Source organism: Cynocephalus volans, chromosome 8, assembly GCF_027409185.1.
Source record: "Cynocephalus volans isolate mCynVol1 chromosome 8, mCynVol1.pri, whole genome shotgun sequence".
NCBI classification, from domain to species: Eukaryota; Metazoa; Chordata; class Mammalia; order Dermoptera; family Cynocephalidae; genus Cynocephalus; species Cynocephalus volans.
In genome coordinates, this window is record NC_084467.1 from 45,832,361 (window position 1) to 45,852,491 (window position 20,131).

Genomic DNA, 20,131 nt, shown 5'->3' on the forward strand with positions numbered 1-20,131 from the left:
GAGTGTGGTGCTGACAACACCAAGTCAAGGGTTGGGATCCCCTTACCGGTCATCTTTAAAAAAAAAAAAAAGGATGGGGCCTTTAGGCTGATGGTGCCACATCATCCCACACTAGAAATGAGCCTGCTGGATTAGGGAGCCTCCAGAGAATTTTTTGGCTAGTAACCATAGGCTGTAAGGTTGTGGACAGTGGTAGTTAAACTTGTGGGCTTGGAACTTGGATGAGGGTTCAAATCCTGGTGATCCTTATCAACTGTGTGACTTTGGACAAATGACTTAATACTCTACCTCCATTTTTCCTCTGCAGGAGAATAATAATCATAGTATCTTCCTTTTAGGGTGAGGCCCAAAGGTGGTAACATACATGAAGTGTTTGCATAGTGCCAGGCATGTGAGGAGGGCTATAATGATAGGGTTATAGTGACAGTGACAATGATGATGATGATAGTGATATACTGTCAAGTACTGCCTTTAAGAACTCTGGGCCTCATTCTCCCCAGCTGTGAAATGGGAGGGCTGACCTCGCTCACTGGTTCTCAAAGTGTGGTCCTGAACCAGCAGCATCAGTGTCACTTGGGATCTTGTTAGAAATGCCAATTCTTGGGACCTACTTCAGCTCTACTAAATCAAAAACTCTGGGGATGGGGGTCAGCAATCTGTATTTTAACAAGCCCTTCAGGTGATTCTATTTTTTTTTAAATCTGCCAATTAGATATTTAATCTTACAAGTAATAATAACAGCTACCATTGTTGAGCTCCTGTGTAATTTATAAACAAAAATGTGCCAGATACTGTGTTGTTTTACATGTATTATTTTATGTAGTTATCACAACAATCCTATAATAGGTTTTTTTTGAAAAAAAATTTTTATTGACTCAAAATTCATTAGACATATTTTTTGGGTTCAACATTGAGATATGTTGATCAAATCAATATTACCAGCATATATATTGTTACAAATCCTAATTATTCTTTATGCCTCTTATCCAATCTCTCCCCATCCCCCCCTCTCCTCTCCCCTCTCTAGATTTCTTCTCTCCTTCTGAAAGAATAATGGTTACTCTGTTGATTTGTTGCCTAGATGATCTGTCCAATGCTGAGAGGTGTGATCAGGTCCCCCAATATTATCATAGAGCAGATGCTTCTTCTGTCACTCTGAAATGGGCTTTGTAGAGAGAGACATCCTCTTCTTTTCTTTATGTCTGCTGGTGACTCTCCTTGTGTCAATGCACTCCAGTGGCTGGTGGACCATCTGTGTGGTGGTTGTGGCATCTAGCTGCTTTTGCGGTATCCATGGTTATTGTGGTGGCTGTGGGGGGCCACCCATATGGAGGTGATGTTATTGGCATGCTCCTTTGTGCTAGTGGTGTGCCTGGTTGTGGGGAGTGTCTGGTCCCCTACTCCATGCCTCTGGTCCCTGGGCGGGCCCTGAGGCACTGGCGCAATGTGTCTAGTTGTGGGAAGGGCGTCTGGTCCCCGCCTTCATGCCTTGGATCCCCAGGCACGCCCTGTGCTGCTGGCCTTCAGATTATTCTGATATAGGCTGAGGTTTGAGAACCACACCTAGCTATTACTTAAGACCTCTTCTTGATCCACTGTTCCAGGACTATGGTGCATCCACCTGTGTTTCATGCCTCTTGCATTTAGGGGCCTGGTCTGGGAGCTAATGGGGAGGGGGCACAGAGATGAGTAAGATATGGTTCCAACCCTCAGGGGACTCCCTGGTGAGTTGGAACGGGGAGGAAGACACCCCTGGAAATAGTCATTGGAGTAACAGACCATACATAGCTGCTGAGACAACACAGGAGTCAGTTCTGTAATAAATAGCACAGAGAGGGCTGGCTGGTTAGCTCAATTGGTTAGAGTATGGTGTTATGACATCAAGGTCAAGGGTTCAGATCCCCATGCTAGCCGCTGCTCCCCCCCCAAAAAAAGTTAAGTAGCACAGAGAGCAAAGACACCTTGTGGGCTGGAGGGGCCTCTGCAGAAAGATCTAGTCCTCTGTTGCTTGTTCCTGACAGTAGGATTGATTCAGCCTTGCTCGATGTGCTCTCTTAAGTCTAACTGAAACCTCTCTCATTTTATGGCTTATTGTGGGGTGGGGTGGGCAGAGCTCTGGACTTGAGGTCAGCAGTGGTGATTCTAGACAACTTCCTCACTGTATGTCTTTGGGTAGCTCACTTTCCATCCCTGGGCCTCACTTTATTCATCTGTAATCCAGAGAGTCTGAGACATTATGGTCCTCTGGAGAAAGGGTTGGGTTGGGGAGGCCAGAGCACTCTGGGTTTCCATTCCCTCATCTGCATAGTAAGGACCCTGAAATTGCCCTGGCTCCCTGTCAAGTTAGCTCAGGGATCCAAGAAGATGATCTGTCCCCTCTTTGAGCTGGTTTCCTTACCAGTGCAGGGAGGTCTCATGACACCCGTCTTGTTCACCTCTCATGGTTTTCATCATGCTGAGAATGTTCATCATTCTCAGAGGCTCCTTGATGTCTAAACCCTGTTGCCTGGCATTCGAGGCCCTCCATGACACGTTTCCAGCTTTCCTGAAAGATGAGGCTCCTTACAACCTCTGACTGCATTCTGTCTGTTCCTGGTAGGCCTTCCACCTCACCCCTCTTCTCTGCTTATCCAAACCCATTCAATCTTCAGGCCAGCTCTAGCATTGCCTCCTCCAGGATGCCTCCCGGGTTGCTCCAGTCCTCAGTGCTGTCCATGGGCTGTCTTGCAGTTTTTAAGGTGTGACTTTAATTTCTCATTTATAGACACAGAACTGCTGACATATGACAAGCTCTTTGAGGGCAAGGCCTGAGCTCACAGGGATAGACATTAGGGTCCTTGACTCCTAAAGCTGGGAGGCCCAGAGAGAGAAGGGAACTTCCTCAGAGTCACATGGATCATTAGTGAAAGAACCAGGCCCAGTACCAAGCTGTGTTAGGCAGGACGTGCCCAGAGAAGACATTGTTACATTCATGGTGGATGAATTAGAAGCGATTCAGGACAGAAGAAAGGGCAGAGGCCTCAGGACGGGGCTGATGTGTTCTAGCATGGCTCTGCATTCACTCACTCACCTGGGGCACACCACCTTCCCTCCCACAGGAACCTTCCCAGTGGGGTTGGGATGAGGAACAGCATGAGGCCTGGCACACAGCAGGTGCTTGGTTATTATGGGGTGCTTGTAATTCCCCATCCACCTGACCATCCCAGCGCCCCTCGCCCTTCTTCCCTTAACCACCAAGCACTTCATTCTCCTGTTGTTAAGTCCAACGTGAGTGTCAGGGCCTCTTTGTCATGCCTCTTGCAGAAGTGAGTGGGAAAAAGGAAAATCCTGGTGGTCTCTCAGTCAGTGGTGGCTACAGAGGGGCTGGAATGGGTGCCCCAGGGGGCTGAACCCTGTGTGGCCATCAGGGTGGAATTTGACAGGTGCTGCTTGGGAAAGAGTCACACTGCCTATTTTAAGGAAGTGCCTGGAGTGGTGGAACAGGCGGAGGCACTCTCAAGGGTGAAGAGTCCTAGCAGGTGGGGCTAGTGTCCCTCTGGGAGACTTCTGGCAGCTCCCTGGCCTCCTGCCACTTTCCAGCCTGACCCCTTGTGGACGGATGGAAACCTGGTGCCTGATGGGCTGGGGCCAGGGAGCTGGAGCCGCCCCTTCCCGGCCCCTGGGAGTGATCCCAGAGCCAAGAGACCCTGTGGGGAGGATGATGGGGCCTGGAAGGGGGGTGACCAAAGTTTGGCTGGGGATGGGTGCCCAGTGGTTGAGCACAGGGTCCCCTGATGTGGCTGTGGCCCAGCTGGCAGCCTCTGTCCTTCCTCTCCACCAGGCGGGCACAGGAGCCTTCTGTGCGGGGGCTCTAGGAGAAGGGGGGCAGAGGGCAGTGGGAGGAGAGGCTGGAACACGGGGTGGTAACAGAGGGCTCAGGAGGGGCGGGAGCTCGGGGGAGGAGGGGTGGGGGAGGGGCCGCAGGCTTCATTTAGAGCCTGAGCCTGGCTGTTGCTCAGGTGACCAGAGTCTGTGTCTGGGAGGGTGCTGCTTCCCACAGGCTTGCCGACACAGCTAGCGGGGACTGCTGGCCGCAATGATCCAGAATGTCGGAAGTCACCTGCGAAGGGTATGGAGGGTGGGCTGGGGATGGGCTGGAGATAAAGGGGAGGGTGCTGGAGGCTGAGGACCCAGAGAGAGATGGACTTCCATTTTAAGTCAGAAGTTCTGCATCGTCTCTCTCACTTTCCACTGAGCCATTTTCTAGCTCTCTTTAGAAGGTGAAATCGAAGCATCCCCGGACTGATTTATTATAAGCAGCAATCCCCAAACATGCCCCAGGGGTCATTAGATTCCCCAAGGGCTGACTGTGTTAAGTGGAATCACCTTCGGCAAGTTCTTGGCTTCTGGAATTCTATTCTGGGGGTGTGTTTCACCCCAGGGAGTTCTGTGCATGATTCTGAACTCCGTGGCTTTGTGGTGTTTAACTCTCAGAGCTCAGGGCTCAAAGGCCACAGAGCCGATGGAAGTTACAGGGTGAGGGGGTGTGCATGCAAGCGAGTGTGATAGGGCGTAATTTCTTTGGCAGAGCAAGCACAGGACCACGTGAGGGCTGTGGAAGGGTGTCCTGCAAGGTGACCTTGAGGAGAACTTGTCCTTGGAACCTCTCACGAGGGACTTTGGAGCTGAGATTAGGTGCTGAGGCATGAGACAGATGCAAGTGATCAGCGGTGCCTGGAGGGGGCCTTTGATCTGGTGAATGCAGTGCAGGACAGACTGGCGGAGATTGTGCTGGGTATCAAGTGACTGTCCTCTAAGGACATTTTAAAGCCTTTTTAAAGGGCCTGAGGCAAATAAAGAAATCTCTTATCCATTGCCTCCTTCCATCTGCACAGCCGCCATTCAGCTCAGCATCCTCACCTGGCCGAGTGTGCCTTGTACTTTCTGGTCCCCGTCCCATTTCCGCCCCCTTCAATCCGCCTTCTGCACTGGAAGGCAGCTTCCAAAAGGTCAATGTGGTTGTTCCTCACCTGCTCAGACAGCTACCATCAGTAGGACTTCCATGTTCCTTACCTGACACAGAAGGATCCTGGCAGTCTGGCCCCTGCCCATGGCCCCCCCTTATCCCGCTGCCCCCATCCCTCTGCCTTCCCTGCAGCAGCCTACCAACTGCTTTCCCCAGCCTTAGTGTACCACCTGTGTTCTCTCCTCCACGCTGTTTACATGCTGTGCCTCCTGCCCGAGTCACCCCCGCATCTCTGCGCCTCCCCTACTTTGTCTCCCTGGTGAGTTCCTTCTCAGCCCTCAGATCTCAGCTCAGAGGCTGCCTGCTCTGGAAATGCTTCCCAGGTTTCCACGGCACTGTGAGCCTCTGTGTGAGCCCCTTCTCACACTGGTTGTGTGCTCATGTGCACGTCATTCTCTCCCACCACCCAGTGAGCTCCACAAGGCTGCCATTGGTATAGCTGGCACAGGGCTGGGCATGGTGAGTCCAGGGAATGCCGAATGAATGAATGGGAACAGGCAGCTTCTCAGAGAGGCCAAGGTGGGATCTGAGCAGCTGGGCCTCTTGTTCCTGTCCTCTGAGCAAGCACAGGTGGGAGGGGCTGTCTAAGTCTTCTCGTGTGCCCTGTTGTATTTAACCCTTCATGACTCTTTTTTCCATTAATCCTCATCGGTAACTGGGGGCAAGGCACGGGGGAGGGACTTATCATTATCACCATTTTACAGAGATAACAATAGTAGCAAATCCTCATATAGCTCTGACGGTGCTGGGCACCGTGCCAAACTCTTTGCACATATTAACTTTCAGTTCTCTATGAGGTAGGTACAGTTGTCATCCCCATACCCACATAAGGAATCTGAGGCTCAGAGAAGTAAAATGACTTGCCCAAGATCACAATGATAGGAAGTGGCAGAGCTGGGATTTGGACTTAGCATTCTGGCTCCAGAGTTTGAGCTCTTAAGGAACACGAGGCTCAGTCAGATAATGGCCCAGAAGTGGCATTCCAATCCACATGTCCCAATTCTGAGCCCAGCGGGCATTCAGCTTCCTTGCACTGCCTCCATAGAGTCTGGGGAGAGAGGTAGGAGTCAGGAGTGGAAGTTGGGCCCATGAGGACACAAGAGATCTCATGCCAGCTAAGAACACTCTGTCCTTGATCATTCCCTTGGGACCATTGCCTGGATGGCGGATCTCCTTGGACTTTCCTCGCTTCCTCTTGAATTCCCTTAGTTCCTCTGGAATATAGGAGGGTTTGGGAATGTTTTCTGGCTTGGCACCAAAGCTGTTTTTAATGAAAAACAAGCAAGTAAAAAAACAACAACGATTAACTGTCTTCACTAGGGACTAAAGAAAGCCAGGTTAAACTGGAAACAGAAGTGGGAGGAGGCTCAGATAATTCCAGAGCCCCACTTTGCATGGTTTTGGGGCCTTTTTCAATATCCTGTGGCACTGCAGAGTGAGCGTTGGAGTCCCATGGTCCTGGCTTCTCCTCACCATGGGACACCCAGCAAGCACTGCATATGCAAGTGAGTGAGTAAATGAATGAAGCCGTGTCTGCTGCCAACCTGGAGGATGAGAGGAGTGCTGAGTGCCTGTCTGGTGGTGCTGGGAAGGTCTCCCTGTCCTGTCTCAGTCCTTGCCTCTCAGTGGAGATCTCTTCTCCTTTCCCCATCTAGGTGTCAGTCTATATGGGTACTAAGTCCTGCACTTCTGGGCTGGCAGGGACCTGCTGGTGCCCTAGTGGGAGGCTGCTGGCCTCCTGGGAAGTCTGAGAACCTCTGCTCAGACTCAAGTTCTATCTTGGCCCAGGTCAGCTCCCAGTGAGGCTCAGGAACTTTGCTTACTCTAGAAATGGTGATGGGGCTGTTTGTCCCAGTTCTCTCAAGAAGCCCTGTGCCCAGGTAGTGCTGCCAGCAGGGTGGTAGATGATCAGAAACATCCTGACTGTCTATGCACATGCTCACATGCCTGCAGACCTACACACTGCTCCAGACCCCCCAGCGTGATCCCACTACTTCACCTTGAACCCGAGGACAGCTGGAGGGGCTCCTCTCCCACTTCCAACCTCCCCAGCCTCATTAGGGGTCTAGCTCATAGTGTTGGGGGTTTAGGGTACAATGTTTGGATTATATAATCTTACATTCACCCCCATTACTTGTGGTGTGACCTTGAGCTGGGTATTCCCCTCTCTGGGCCTCCCTGAGGTCCCAGTCAGCCTTGACATCCTGGGGGTCTGAATCTTTGTGAAGGGTTTGTACATCACCTTGAGCTTGGTCCTGACAGTGAAAGGCAGGGGCCCATCTCCCTCAGGGACACTGCTGTGTGGGGGGAAGACCCATGGACCTAAAATGATGTGCCTGTCATGTAGTAGAAGCTCAAAAACTACTGAATGAATGAGTGACTATGGGCTGAGGTGGTCCCAGAAGACTTCCTGGAGGAAGAGATGAGAACACTTGTACACTTAGCATCAGCCTGTTCAGGAGCCACATGTGAACCCCAGTGTCAGCCATGCGCAGACACACTTAGTGTTCTTAATCTGTCTGGAGGACTAGTAATTTTTTTTTAATTAAAAAAATTATTTTAGGGGCCGGCCCGTGGCTCACTTGGGAGAGTGTGGTGTTGATAACACCAAGGCCACGGGTTCGGATCCCTATATAGGGATGGCCAGTTGGCTCAACTGGGAGAGCGTGGTGCTGACAACACCAAGTCAAGGGTTAAGATCCCCTTACCAGTCATCTTTTTTAAAAAAAAATTATTTTATTTTTTAATTGTTAGATGACATAGTATGTTTTATCATGTGCAATATGAAGTTCTGAAGTATATATACATTGTGGAATGGTTAAATCTAGCTAATTAACAAATATATTACCTCACATAGTTTTCTTTTTTGTGGTGATAGCAGATAACATTTATTCTCTTTACATTTTTCAAGAGTACAATATATTGTTATTAACTACGGTCACCTTGCTGTATAATAGATCCTTAAAAGTTATTCCTCCTGTCTAGCTGTAATTATGTATCCTCTGACCAAGGTCTGCCCCTGCTCCCTCCCCCTTAAACACCCCAGCCTCTGATAACCACCATTGTATTCTCTACTTGTACGGGATCAACTTTTTTAGATTCTTCATTTGAGTGATGTCATGCAATATTTGTCTTTCTGTGCCTGGCTTATTTCACTTAACATATTATCCTCCAGGTTCATTCACCTCGTCACAAATGGCAGGACTTCTTTCTTTTTATGGTTGAATAGTATTCCATTGTGTATATCTACCACATTTTCTTTATCCATTCATCCACTGATGGACACTTAGGTTGATTCTGTTTCTTGGCTGTTCTAAGTAGTGCTGCAATAAACATGGGAGTGCAGACATCTCTTCAACATACTAATTTAATGTCCTTTGGATATATACCCAGTAGTAAGATAGCTGGATTATAAGGTAGTTCTATTTTTAATCTTTTGAGAAATCTCTGACTGTTTTGCATAATGGCTGTACTAATTTACATTCCCACCAACAGTGTGCAGGGGTTCCCTTTTCTCCACATCCTTGCCAACATGTCATTTGTTTTGTTTTGTTTTGATAATAGCCATTCTAACTAGGGTGAGATGGTATCTAATTGTGGTTTTGATTTGCATTTCCCTGATGATTAATGATATTGAACATTTTTTCATATACCTATTGGCTGTTTGGTATGTCTTCTTTTGAGAAATCTCTATTCAGGTCTTTTGCCCTTTGTGTGTGTGTGTGTGTGTGTGTGTGTGTGTGTGTGTGTGTCTGGCTGATTAGGGGATCTGAACCCTTGACCTTGATGTAACACTGTGCTCTAACCAACTGAGCTAACCGGCCAGCTCCCAGTTTACTGAAGAAATATCTTTTTCCCAGTGTGTATTCTTGGCAGCTTTATTGAAAATCAATTGGCCATAAAGGTGTGGATTTATTTCTGTGCTATTTTGTTCCATTGGTCTATGTGTCTTGTTTTAATGCTGGTACCATGCTGTTTTGGTTATTATAGGTTTGTAGTATATTTTGAAGTCAGGTAGTGTAATGCTTCTAGCTTTGTTCTTTTTGTTCAAGATTGCTTTGTCTATTTGGGGTCTTTTATGGTTCCATATGAATTTTCAGATTTTTTTCTATTTCTGTGAAGAATGTCATTGGCATTTTGATAGGGATTGCACTGAATCTGTGGATTGCTTTGCGTAGTATGGACATTTTAACAATATTAAGTCTTCTAATCCATGAACACAGAATATCTTTCGATTTATTTGTGTCTTCTTCAATTTATCTCATTAATGTTTCATAGTTTTTATTGTAAAGATCTTTCACCTTCTTGGTTAAATTTATTCTTAGGTATTTTCATTTTTTTGTAGCTATTGTTAATGGGATTATTTTCTTGATTTTTCTGATTGTTTGCTATTAACATTTAGAAACTCTACTGATCTTTGTATGCTGATTTTGTGTCCTGCAACTACTGAATTTGTTTATTAGATTTTTTTTTTCTTTTTCATTTTCTTTTTTGTTGTTGTTGGCTGTCCAGAATGGGGATAGAATTTGTTTATTAATTCTAACAGTTCTTTGGTGGAGTCTTTAGGTTTTCTATATATAGGATTATGTCATCTGTGAACAGGGAGTTTCACTTCCTCCTTTTCAATTTCGATGCCTTTTATTTCTCTCTCTTGCCTAATTGTCTTGGCTAAGACTTCAAGTGCTATGTTGAATAGAAGTGGTGAAAGTGGGCATCCTTGTCTTGTTCCAGATCTTAGATAAAAAGGTTCAACTTTTCCCTCTTCAGCGGGTGACTCTCCCTCATCCTTCAAAACCCCACTCAGCCATCATTTCCCCTTTGAATCCTCATCTTGCCTGCCGCTTTAGTTAACGACGTCTCCTCAGGATGTTGTACCTAATTCACTTGTTTCCCCCACAGGTACTTACTCAGAGATTAACATGTGGCAAGTGATGAGTATACTGTGGCCAACAACCCAGGCCATCTATGGAGATGACAGCTAATGGGGGAGAGAGAGTGAAAAGGTAGTCAAATAAGTAACAATGAAAATCTGCAATAAATGCTGTAAATAGTAATAATAATAACAGTAAATGCCTTATAAGTGCTAGCTAGGTGCCAAACATGCATTAATTCATTTATTCCTTGTAACCACTCTGTGAAGTAGATAATGTTATTGTGCCTATATTAAAGATGAAACTGAGACAGAGAGGTTAAGTAACTTGCCCTTGGTCACACAGCTAGTAAGTGGCATGGCTGGCGTTAAACTCAGCTGGCTGGCTGGTTAGCTCAGTGGGTTAGAACGTGGTGTTATAACACCAAGGTCAAGGGTTTGGATCCCCAGACTGGTCAGCTGCCAAAAAAAAAAAAAAAAAATGTAAACTCAGGCTGTCTGGAGAACAGGGAACTATGAGAGAATGATAAAGGCAGTCAGGAGAGGGCTCTGAATAGGTGACAGTTGAGCAGAGACCTAATGGTTGAGAAGGCAGCCGTGGGAAGATCTTGGGAAGAGCATTCAGGCAGAGGGAGCAGCATTCATCTGCAGGCTCCAGGGTGTGGGGAGCTTGGTGCATCTGAGCTGCAGAATGGAGGCCGTGTGCCTTGGAGCAGGGTGAGTGAGGGACAGAAAGCTAAAAGGGCTGAGATGAGGCTATGAGGTGCTTCAGGCTGGGGGTCTGGGCCTGGTAGGCTGGCTTTGGGGTTTAGAGCACAGCGGATTGTGTTGTCCTGTCCACCAGACTGTGGGACACTTGGGGACTCTCTGATTCCCAGGCTTAGTGCCAAGATGCTCAGTCCCTGTACACTGAGCTCAGTGACTCAGGGAAACACGTCATCATGGTTCCTCTTCTCTATATGGCCAGCACTGTGAAGGCTCCAGCTGCCTTCCCATTCACCCCCTGACTCCTCACAACAGGGAGGTGGGTGATAGGATCCACCTGCTGGTCCAGATGAGGCAGGGAGAAGGGAGATGATGTGCCTGAGCTTGTACAGCTGGCGAGAGACGTATGACCCTCCCCTGCTAGGCTGGACCCCCTTTCCAGCCCTTGGCACAGCCAGGGAGGCCTCTGAAACCTCTGTGGCCTCACTGTGACATTTGAACCCACCCATCCCAGTCTCCTCTGCCCACCTTTGCATACTGACAACATAGATCCAGGCTCCCAGGCTGTCTGAGCTGAGCCCACCACACACACATTGGGGTCTAGGGGAGGCTACACAATTGCCCCTTGCCTGTGCCTGCCCAGAGGTGGGGCCAAGCTGGCATCCCTGGAGCCTGTGGAGAGCTGCTCAACACTTTCAGACAGGGGAAATGGTCCAGAGGTCTGTCTTAGAGACACTAACTCACTTCGCATCTGTAGGCCTCAGTTTCCTCATCAGGTCTGTTTCTTCAGATCTTTTCAAATTGTTGGCAGGATTAGAGCCATTGAAGAAATGTGGAACTCAGCACATAATTTGCTATGGTGACTATTCATTCCTTTTCTTCATATCTTCTTGACTTCAGCTTCCTCAGTGGTTCAGTGGTAGGATTGGTTGGTCAGATGAGATGGTAAAAGTCTATTGAGTACCTAGTAAATGTCAGGCATATTTAAACTTCCCAACAGCTTTGCAAGGCTGCTGGTATTCATCTGGCTTTACAGATAAGAAAACCAAGGCTCTGACATTAAGTCACTTCGAGCTAGTTAGAGAATTCAAAGTCTTATCTGACCCCAGGCCCCAGCTGGGCAGGGGCCCTGGGCACTGTGGCTCCTCTGCTTGTCCTGGGCTGACCTGGCTGAGCTGAGGAACTGACACCTCTGCCTTGTTCCTGTTCTGTCCTGTGGCTCCAGGGACAGATGGTGCTGCTGGCTGGGTCCTCTGCCAACTCCCTGGCTGCAGGCCTGTGTGCTCCTGCCATTCCCAGGAGAGGCCTCCTTGCAGGTGGGAGGTGGCATCAGGACGGTGATGGAAAGGACCAGTGCCCAGCATTTTGGGACACAAGGATGAGTCAGACGAGGCCTGTCCTCAGGTACACCCAGGCTGATGGAGAGACAGAGAGAGGTACAAACCAACAATGGCCCCACAGTGTAGCCAGGCTGTGACAGAGAAAAGCCCCAAGTAGCACCTCACCAGCCTAGGAGTCAGGGTAGGCTCCCTGAGCCTTGGAAGGTTTTCCAAATTAGGAAGCCTGGTCCAGGCAGAGGCACCCATATATGAGAGGTGGGAGTCAGGTCCACAAGCAAATGATGAGGGAATTTGGCAGTGACCCCTTGAGGATACCCTGTTGGTCTCCTTGTCCATGTAATAAGTAGATCATGCCTGGGCCTTCTTCGATAGTAATAATTTGCCATCAGCAAATTGTACATTAACTCATTAATGTCAGTAGACACGAATTATTAAGCTTCTCTTTTGGAGAGGCAGCCCAGGGAGAAGAAAAAGCTTGGTAGTAGGAAAAGCAAAATCTCAGCTCCAACACTCCCTGGCAGGGTGCCCTTGGGCAGGTCCTTTTGATAACCTGAGTCTCAGATCCCTTTTCTATGCAAGAGAGACAGTTGTCCCTCGGAGGGTTTTGGTGAAGATTAAATGGTATTATGGATACAAAGCCATTGTATAATATATAGAGAGGCCCAACAAGTCCTCAAGAAATTATATCAAGGCACTGGGACTCCAGAGAGATGTGAGACCTGGCTCCTGTCCTCAAGCAGTTTGTTATCTCCTCGGGTGTCACCCACTTTGCAGTCTAGAAAGCGCTAGACTGTACCTTGTCTGATTGTTCAGAGTCCAGTGAGTCAGCAGGCTGGCTCACTGCGCCCACCAGAGCTGTGGCCCAGGACGACCCTCCTGGATGCTCACTGGGGGGTGGTGTTGCCCAATCTCAGGTCTCTCCACTCCTTGGCTTTGTCTTATTTGTGACCTCTAGGTTGTGATCTGCCCCAGGGGTGTGGCCCTGGTTGTAGGCCTGAAACTGGTCGGAGGGCAGGAAGGGGAGTGGCCCTGGGGGCCTCCCTAAAGCAGCCTCTGGTTTCCAGCACACTCCAGGCTGAGCTGAATCAGGTGGGTCTGAATTTCCTTTTGATTCCTCAGGGAGGGTGTGGAGTGACCCAGATCCTCTTCTCTCTCTTCTCCAGGGCTACAGCCCCTGTGAGCTGTGGGAGGGACAAATGGAGGTCTGGAGTCTGAAGACTCCAGCTGGTCTTGGCTAGCTGCCAGTGGCTAACTCTTTCCCAGCCTCTTGTTTCCTCATCTGTAACACAAGGATACAGGGGTAGTAATGGTCCCTGTCACTTGAGCCTGCTTTGTGTCAGGCAGGTTAATGCCATGCTGGCATTTACACAGAGAAGACAAGTTTTAAGAGATCACATGGTGTGCCTACAGGCTTTGAGAGCAGGGGGTACATGGAAAGGGATAGCCTGAGAGGAAGGCCCAAGGATTCGATGACTTTAGGGCCAGGGGAGGGGCCCTCTCTGAAGAGAGCCAGAAGGGGACAAGCACAGCCTTGCTTCTCAGCACCCTTCATACTCACCCCAGCCTCCTAGGACTCTGAGCTTACCTGGTCCCCACCCTCCCCTGGCTTTTGAAGATAAAAGTAGAGCTTCTGGGAAAGCCAGGCTAAGAGAAGGTGTGTCCTACTTAATAAACTGGTTCTCAGCTAGGCAAACAGGGAGGTGGGGAGGGACTTCTGAGCCTGCTAGGCTGGCTCTCTGGGTGGGACTGGGTGGTGGTGATGGGGATAGCTGCGTGTGTTTATCTTGGAGATCCTCACAGCCCAGGTGGGAGCCACTCGTCAGAGACCACCTCCCCGGCCAGCTCTTTTCCCATAGGCAGGAGAGCCAGAAGTCATGAGGGTCTCTGAAGTGCTAGGCTCTGTCTCAGAAGTCCCATAGGCTGGGTGATCTGGTCTCTCTCCAGCCAGCGTCCCCTCTGCAGCACCCCTGCCAGGCTCTGGTGTCATAAGAACCTAAGTTCAAGCTCCCTTTTGCCTTTTACTGGCCAGACATCCTTAGGTGGGTCTTTCCCGCTCTCTGAGTTTTCTCTTCCTCATCTGTAAACTGAGGATTTCTGCGTTAGAGTGGAACTGAGAATTAAAGGACCCTCAAGGACTAGGTCTGGCACACAGTAGGAGCATGATGAATGGCAGCCATAGATTTCTGAAAAGATCTTTGAGCTTCTGCCAGGGCAACTCTTGGGCAGCCCCTGTCCTATAGGCAGCTCTGTGGCTCAGTGGGACCCATTAGCAGACAAACAAGTTCTAATGTCTCCCAGTCTCTAGGCAAACGAAACCCCTCCCCTGTCCCCATGTCCCCTTCCAACTGCTAGATCTTTTCTTTGCTCCACTTTTCCATGAAAATCTCTAAAAGAGTTTTCCGTGGTCCCCATTTCTGCTTCCATTACCTCTTGTCCTTTTCCCAGCTCACTTTAACTGGACTCACTTCTCTTCCCTCTCCCTCCCTACTCCCTTCCTGTGGTCAAATCCAGTGATAGCCTCTCTCGCATCTGCCTTGGCTCAGCCCTCCTGGACCAGTGGGGCCCCTTCCTTCTGGAGAGCCACTCTCCTGGGGCTCCTGGCACTCACTGCCTGCTCCCTCTTGGTCTCCAGTCTCTGTTGCAGGCTCCTCCTTCCCACCCGACCTCTAAATGTCAAAGTGTGCCTGTCTCTGTCTACACTCTGTCCTTGGATGATATTTGTTCTAGTGGCTTGAAACAATAACTATTCCATTGTATCTTGTGATGTTGTGGGACAGGAATCTGGGGAGGGCTTGGCAGGGTGATTCTTTGTGTTACTGATAGAGGTTACTTTGTGGTATTTAGTGGCAGATTTGCTGAACTGGGGGGTCCAAAGTGGCTTCACTGGTACCTTGGGAGGGATGGCTGGAAGGTTGGGCTTAGCTGGGACTGTCATTCAGAACACCCACACTTGTCCTCTTCAGTATGAACATCTCAGGGTAGCCAGATTTCCTACCTGGCAGCTGGCTCCACCAAAACAAGACTTGCAAGAGGCCTGGGTGGAAGCTGTAAGGCTTCTCATGATCTATCTAGTTGAAATGTCACTAAAGGTGACTCAGATTCAAGGGGAGGAGATTAGACTCTGCCTGTCAGTGGGAGGAGCAGCAAAAAGTTGGCAGCCGTCTGTCTTTAACCTACCACAAGGTTGTGAAGTCCTGTGGATCTTAAATACACACATATGCTGCTTCCAGGTATAACTTCTTCTCCAGTGAGTTCCAAACTTGAGCTCCTTGATATCTCTCTTTAAGTGTTCAATAGGATCTCACAAATTTTGGTTCTACCCCCTACTTATTTCTCCACTGGTCTCCCCCCAATTCAGTAACCAGTACCACCATTCAAAGCCTAGGTCCTCCCTTTCTCTCACCCTCATACATGGGATCCCTTAGCAAGTGCTGCTGGCTCTACGTCAAGCATACGTCCTGCCTCCATCACCCTCTGATCAGCCAGTCCCAGCTCCTTCATCACTCCTCTGGGCTGCAGTGGCCCCCTGAGGAGTCTCCCTGCTTCTTCCCTTTCATCCTGAAGTCCACCTCCACACAGCACCAGGGCAGTCTGAAAAGGCAGGTCAGATCACCTCCCTCTGCCTTAGAGCTTTCAGTTCTTACCCTCACATGTGCAGTAAAATCCAAACTCCACTGGGACCCACAAGGCCTCTGGGGACATGGGCCCTGTCTGCTCTTCTTACTACATTTCCTATGGTGCTCCCCTACCCACACCACCCTGCTCTTCCTCTGACAGCCCAGCTGTTCCCCTCTTCTCCTTGGGATTTCATGCCCTCTGTTCTCTGGCCCACCCCCCAGCCTTGCACAACTGCTCCTTCTTGTCATTCATTCAGATCTGAGCCAGGAAGCCTCCTTGGTTACTCAAACTAAATTAGCTCCTCCTGCTCCACCAGCTCTCTTTATCACAGTTCCTGTTATTTCTTTTTTACAGCACATTTCACCCTCTAAAATGATCTTGTTCCTGTTTTGTGTATTGTCTGTCCATGAGGGAAGAGACGGCATCTTGTTCAATGCTGCATTCCCAGCACCTTGAAGGAATGAATGTGGGTTTTCAGAAAGATCGGTGTTGATCCTCAGCCAGAAATGGCCTCTTTCTGTCCTTGTCCACCCTTGTGTGGTCTTGGTTTTACACCTTAGGAGGCCTCCTCCTGCCCTCTGACCAGCCAGCCTTCAGATTTGCAGCCAGAGTCTCAACACCCAGGCCACACACAGCCCAGCCCCCTCACTGTCCCTCCTACAGCGTGGTTGCCCCTCCTAGGCCACTCCCTGTTCCCTCTGTTCCCCACTTCACACGGCTGGGCCTCGTGCTGCCTGAAAAACCCCAGCCCAGGGCTGTCTCCTCCCTGCCCCTGAGTCATTCCTTCCCTAAACACATACCACTCACCACAGCGTGAAGTCTTCAGCAGTGACAGGGCATCTGTTTGGTTACAGCAGGAGTTGTTGCTGTTGAGTTTTTGGACAGATGAAATCATGAGGCCATTTTGCATAAACAACTATTAAGCTAGAGCCACCCCAGCATGCATACAACTTAAAACAAACTGATGCAACAGAGAGACAGAGAGACTTAAATGCAGGCTGATGAAATGAACCATGTTCACTTTCATCTGCTTAGTTTTTTATTTACATATTACAGCCTTTCAGGTGGCCATCTGTGACCGGGGTGTCTTCATTCAAGCCAGTTGATCAGATGTGGAAAGGAGCAGGCACATGTAGTACTCCATTGGAGCCACCTCCCCGGTTTCAATTTAACACGTCTTTTACTGAGCACTTGCAGTGTTCTGGGTCTATGCAAATACAGGCTGTATAAAATATGCCTACTCCTGTTCCCATGGTCTCTTCCCTTGTTCTCAGTGAACCTGAGCTGGTTTCTAGTGATCACCACCTTCTACTCCAGGGATCCATTTCAGGGACCTGGGAAGTGAGAAAGTTTCCCAGCAGTCGTCAAGTCTGGTTAACCTGTGTGTGGACGTCTGTGGGAGGCCTCACAGGGTGCCACAGTCTGTGCTGTTTGACATCTTGATGCTTGGTTGAAACAAAGCCCTAAGTAGACAGATTGCATGTTCAACTGGCAATGCTGGCAGGGAAGGTGAATGTCATTGTCACAGACTGGGGCTGACAGGCCCTGTCTGACCCCCACTGCCCTGCAAAGCCTGCCTGGCCAGTCACAGTGGACGTCTTTTACCCCTGGAACCTGTGCCGGCCTTTCCTCACTAGATTGGTTTCCTGTGTCCTTCGACAATGCCTCAGCTTTTTTGCAAAAAGAAAAAAAAAAAAAAAAAAAAAGTGCAGTTTGGGGGTACTTCCTACGAGTCAAATCCTGTCCTAAGCACTTTACACTCATAATCTCATTGTGATTGTCTTATTCCCATTTTATAGATGTGGAAAGTGAGGTTCAGAGTAGCTTAAGGTTATCCAGCCAGGCAGAGGCAGGGCAGGTCCACCGCAGTCTGGGTCTGCTAGGCCTAGCCCCTATGCCTTCCTGTTTTATTCTTTCTTCTCTCTCTCTTCTCCCTTCTCATTTTTCTTCAACACACCTCTCTTGTGGGCTCAAATAAGGGGCTGGGGTGGGGCTATGGCAGGGATGATAAGGCCGTCTTGCAGCCAGAGAGCTTGAGGCCTAGGGAAGCACCTGGTACATAGTACGTGTTCCATACAGAATTGTCAGCATGCCTGCTCAGCTCAGGTCAGGCCAGCTCTGGATCTTCTAACCCTAGGATTTGACAACTTGGGGCCTTAGGAGCAGCCGCAAGGGTTGGCGTCCCTCTGCTAAGCCTGTTCTGAGGCCTGCTCCATGCCTTGTGCAGTGTAAAGGGTGCGTCCGTGGATGAAATCACAGCTCCTCCTCCCACCACTCTGCTGTGCTTAGAAATGGTTTCTTGGACACTTTGGGGAAAAATAAAGAGTTGTGTTGTGCAAGGGGAAGCCGGGCAAGGTGAGAAGGAAGAGAACGAGAGGACCTCAGACCTGGGCAGGAGGGAGAGCTCCAAGGAGGGGCTGGGGCCTTGGGGGAATGAAGAGGTGCTGAGCGGGGAGGTGCTGCCTGAGGGGCCACGAGACAGGGCCCCACTTTCTGGGGAGCGCAAAGACACCATGCCTCAGCAGGAGGGTCCTGCAGGGGCCTGGAGAAGCTGCTGGGGCCTCGAAGGGGCCCACCGTGCTGCCAGCTTCCTGGGGCAGGAAGTCCCAGCTGTGGCCAGAATCCCGCCAGGCCAAGAGCAGGCCAGCTGGAGGAATGTGTGCGTTGGGGGAGGCCCGGAGGGGCCCCTTTCCTGCCCCCTCACTTCTCTCTCTGCGGTGTGTGTGTGTGTTTATCCTCCCTTCTGCTTGCTCTGTTCCCTACCGGCCTCTATTTTCTCTCTCTGACCTCATCATTTTTCTGTTCTTTATCTCTTTCTCTCCTCTTCCCTTCTTTCCTTTCTCTCTCTCTCCTCTCCAGCTCTGTTTCCCCCCCCTCTCTATAACTGCTCTTTCCCTCTCTCTCCCTTGCCCTCTTGAAGGGGACTGTGATGCCCATAGCTGTTGTGCACAGCTCCAGGGTAAATGAGGTTACTTGCAGGATGGCAGGGCCCAGGCCCATGGCCTGGCTGCCCGTTGCCATGGTGACCAAGAGGCAGCAGCCTTAGCTGTCTGGCAGGGAGGGCTCTGAGGAGAGAGGCCGGGTCTGTCACATTCAGCTAGACAGGACCCTCGTGGGTGCAGGAATCACAGCCCTTGGATGGCCCACCCCACTGCAGGGGCTCCGGCATGGCAGCAACTGCCTGTGGATGTGGGTTCTAGTTTGGGTGCTGTCAGAGTGGCTTCCCTGAGGGGCCACATAGTGGGGGGTCAGTCACACTTGGGGTCAGACTGCCTGTGTTCAAATCCCTCCTGGCCTCTTTCTGAGGTCTGCTGGAGGTAGGGGGTGGGAGATGGCAAACAGCTGCAAGGGAGGGAACCATGGGAGACAGCTGGATGGGTGGCTGGGATGGAAGAACTTGGACAGGCAGACTTGCTCCTCAGTGGAAGGGTCTCCATGAGAAGGGAGTGAGCCTCCGACTCTGGGGCAAGCAAGTTCACACTGGATAGCCACTGGAGGGTGTGTGGAAGCTGAAATTCCTGCACCCACAAGGGTTCTGGCTAGCTGAATGTGAGTGAGGTTTCCTCCCACTCCCAAGAGCTGAGGATTTACAAAGTACATTTTTAGCTTACAGAGAGCTTGTGGTTTCTTCACTGGTGATGGCCCAGTGGGACAGTGTTCCAGAAAGTGTTTGACCCTGGACTGTAAGGTACTGATACCATCACTGTTTCCCATAGAGATGTGATGGTAGACTGCAGGGAGCTTCCTGGGAGTCCTGGCTGCAGGTGCAGGTCCTGGCCTGGCATGCCTGGGTGAGGAGGGGTCCGGGCTGTCACACATGCCTGGGTTGCAGCAGTAACTAGCCTGCCTGTCAGATGGGAGAGGATATTATAGCAAAGTAGCCAAGCAGCTTCAGCCTTTGAGTAAAACAGACTTGCATTCAAGTCCCAACTCTGCCCTTTACTGGCTGTGTGATTTTGTGTGTGTGTTTGTGCAAGTTACTTATCCTTCCTGAGCCTGTCTCTCCATCTGTAAAATGGGAATAATAACAACATCCAACTGTTAGGGCTGTGTGAAGATTAGAAGAGATAATGCATACAAAATGCTTAGCACAGTGCCTGGCACATATTTAAATACTTAAACAAGGGAGAGCAATTGTTCTCGATCTCACCTGCTCACTTACTCTTTCAATTTTATAAACTGAGTAAGCTGAGCCCAGACAGGTTAAAACACTTGCTTATATCCCATAGGTTGCTAGTTCTGGGCACACTGCAGGGACAGCGCTCAAACAGTACAGACAATGGGTGTGAGGATGTTGGCCGTGGTTAACCTGAACCCCCTGACTGCACACAGCCTGTCCCCTGTCCTGCAGGTTTTGGCTCCCAGCCCCCACACAGGTGCAGGCTCTGCACACACTCCCACACCCCTGCCCGCCCCTTGGTGCAACAGCATCTCCTAGGCAACCTCGCCTGTCTCCCCGTCTAGACCCTGGCTCTGTCTGCTGGGGTCAGGGGTGGGGGGGGTGGAGAGGGGGACTTCGACTAAGTGCTTGAATGAAAGGAGGCCAGAACCACTGCAATTTACAAAGCCCTTTCACCATGTTCCCTCCTTCGC

General features: G+C 49.8%; 1 protein-coding gene across 1 annotated transcript in view; it reads left to right on the forward strand.

The window, feature by feature from the left end:
- The first annotated feature begins 4,010 nt into the window (after window positions 1–4,010).
- Window positions 4,011–20,131, forward strand: part of ACOT11 (acyl-CoA thioesterase 11) — a 52,688-nt gene continuing 36,567 nt past the window's right edge. The window contains exon 1 of the mRNA XM_063105358.1: window positions 4,011–4,108. Coding sequence (XP_062961428.1) covers window positions 4,076–4,108 — 33 coding nt within the window. The 5' untranslated portion in view covers window positions 4,011–4,075. The remainder of the gene's footprint in view (window positions 4,109–20,131) is intronic.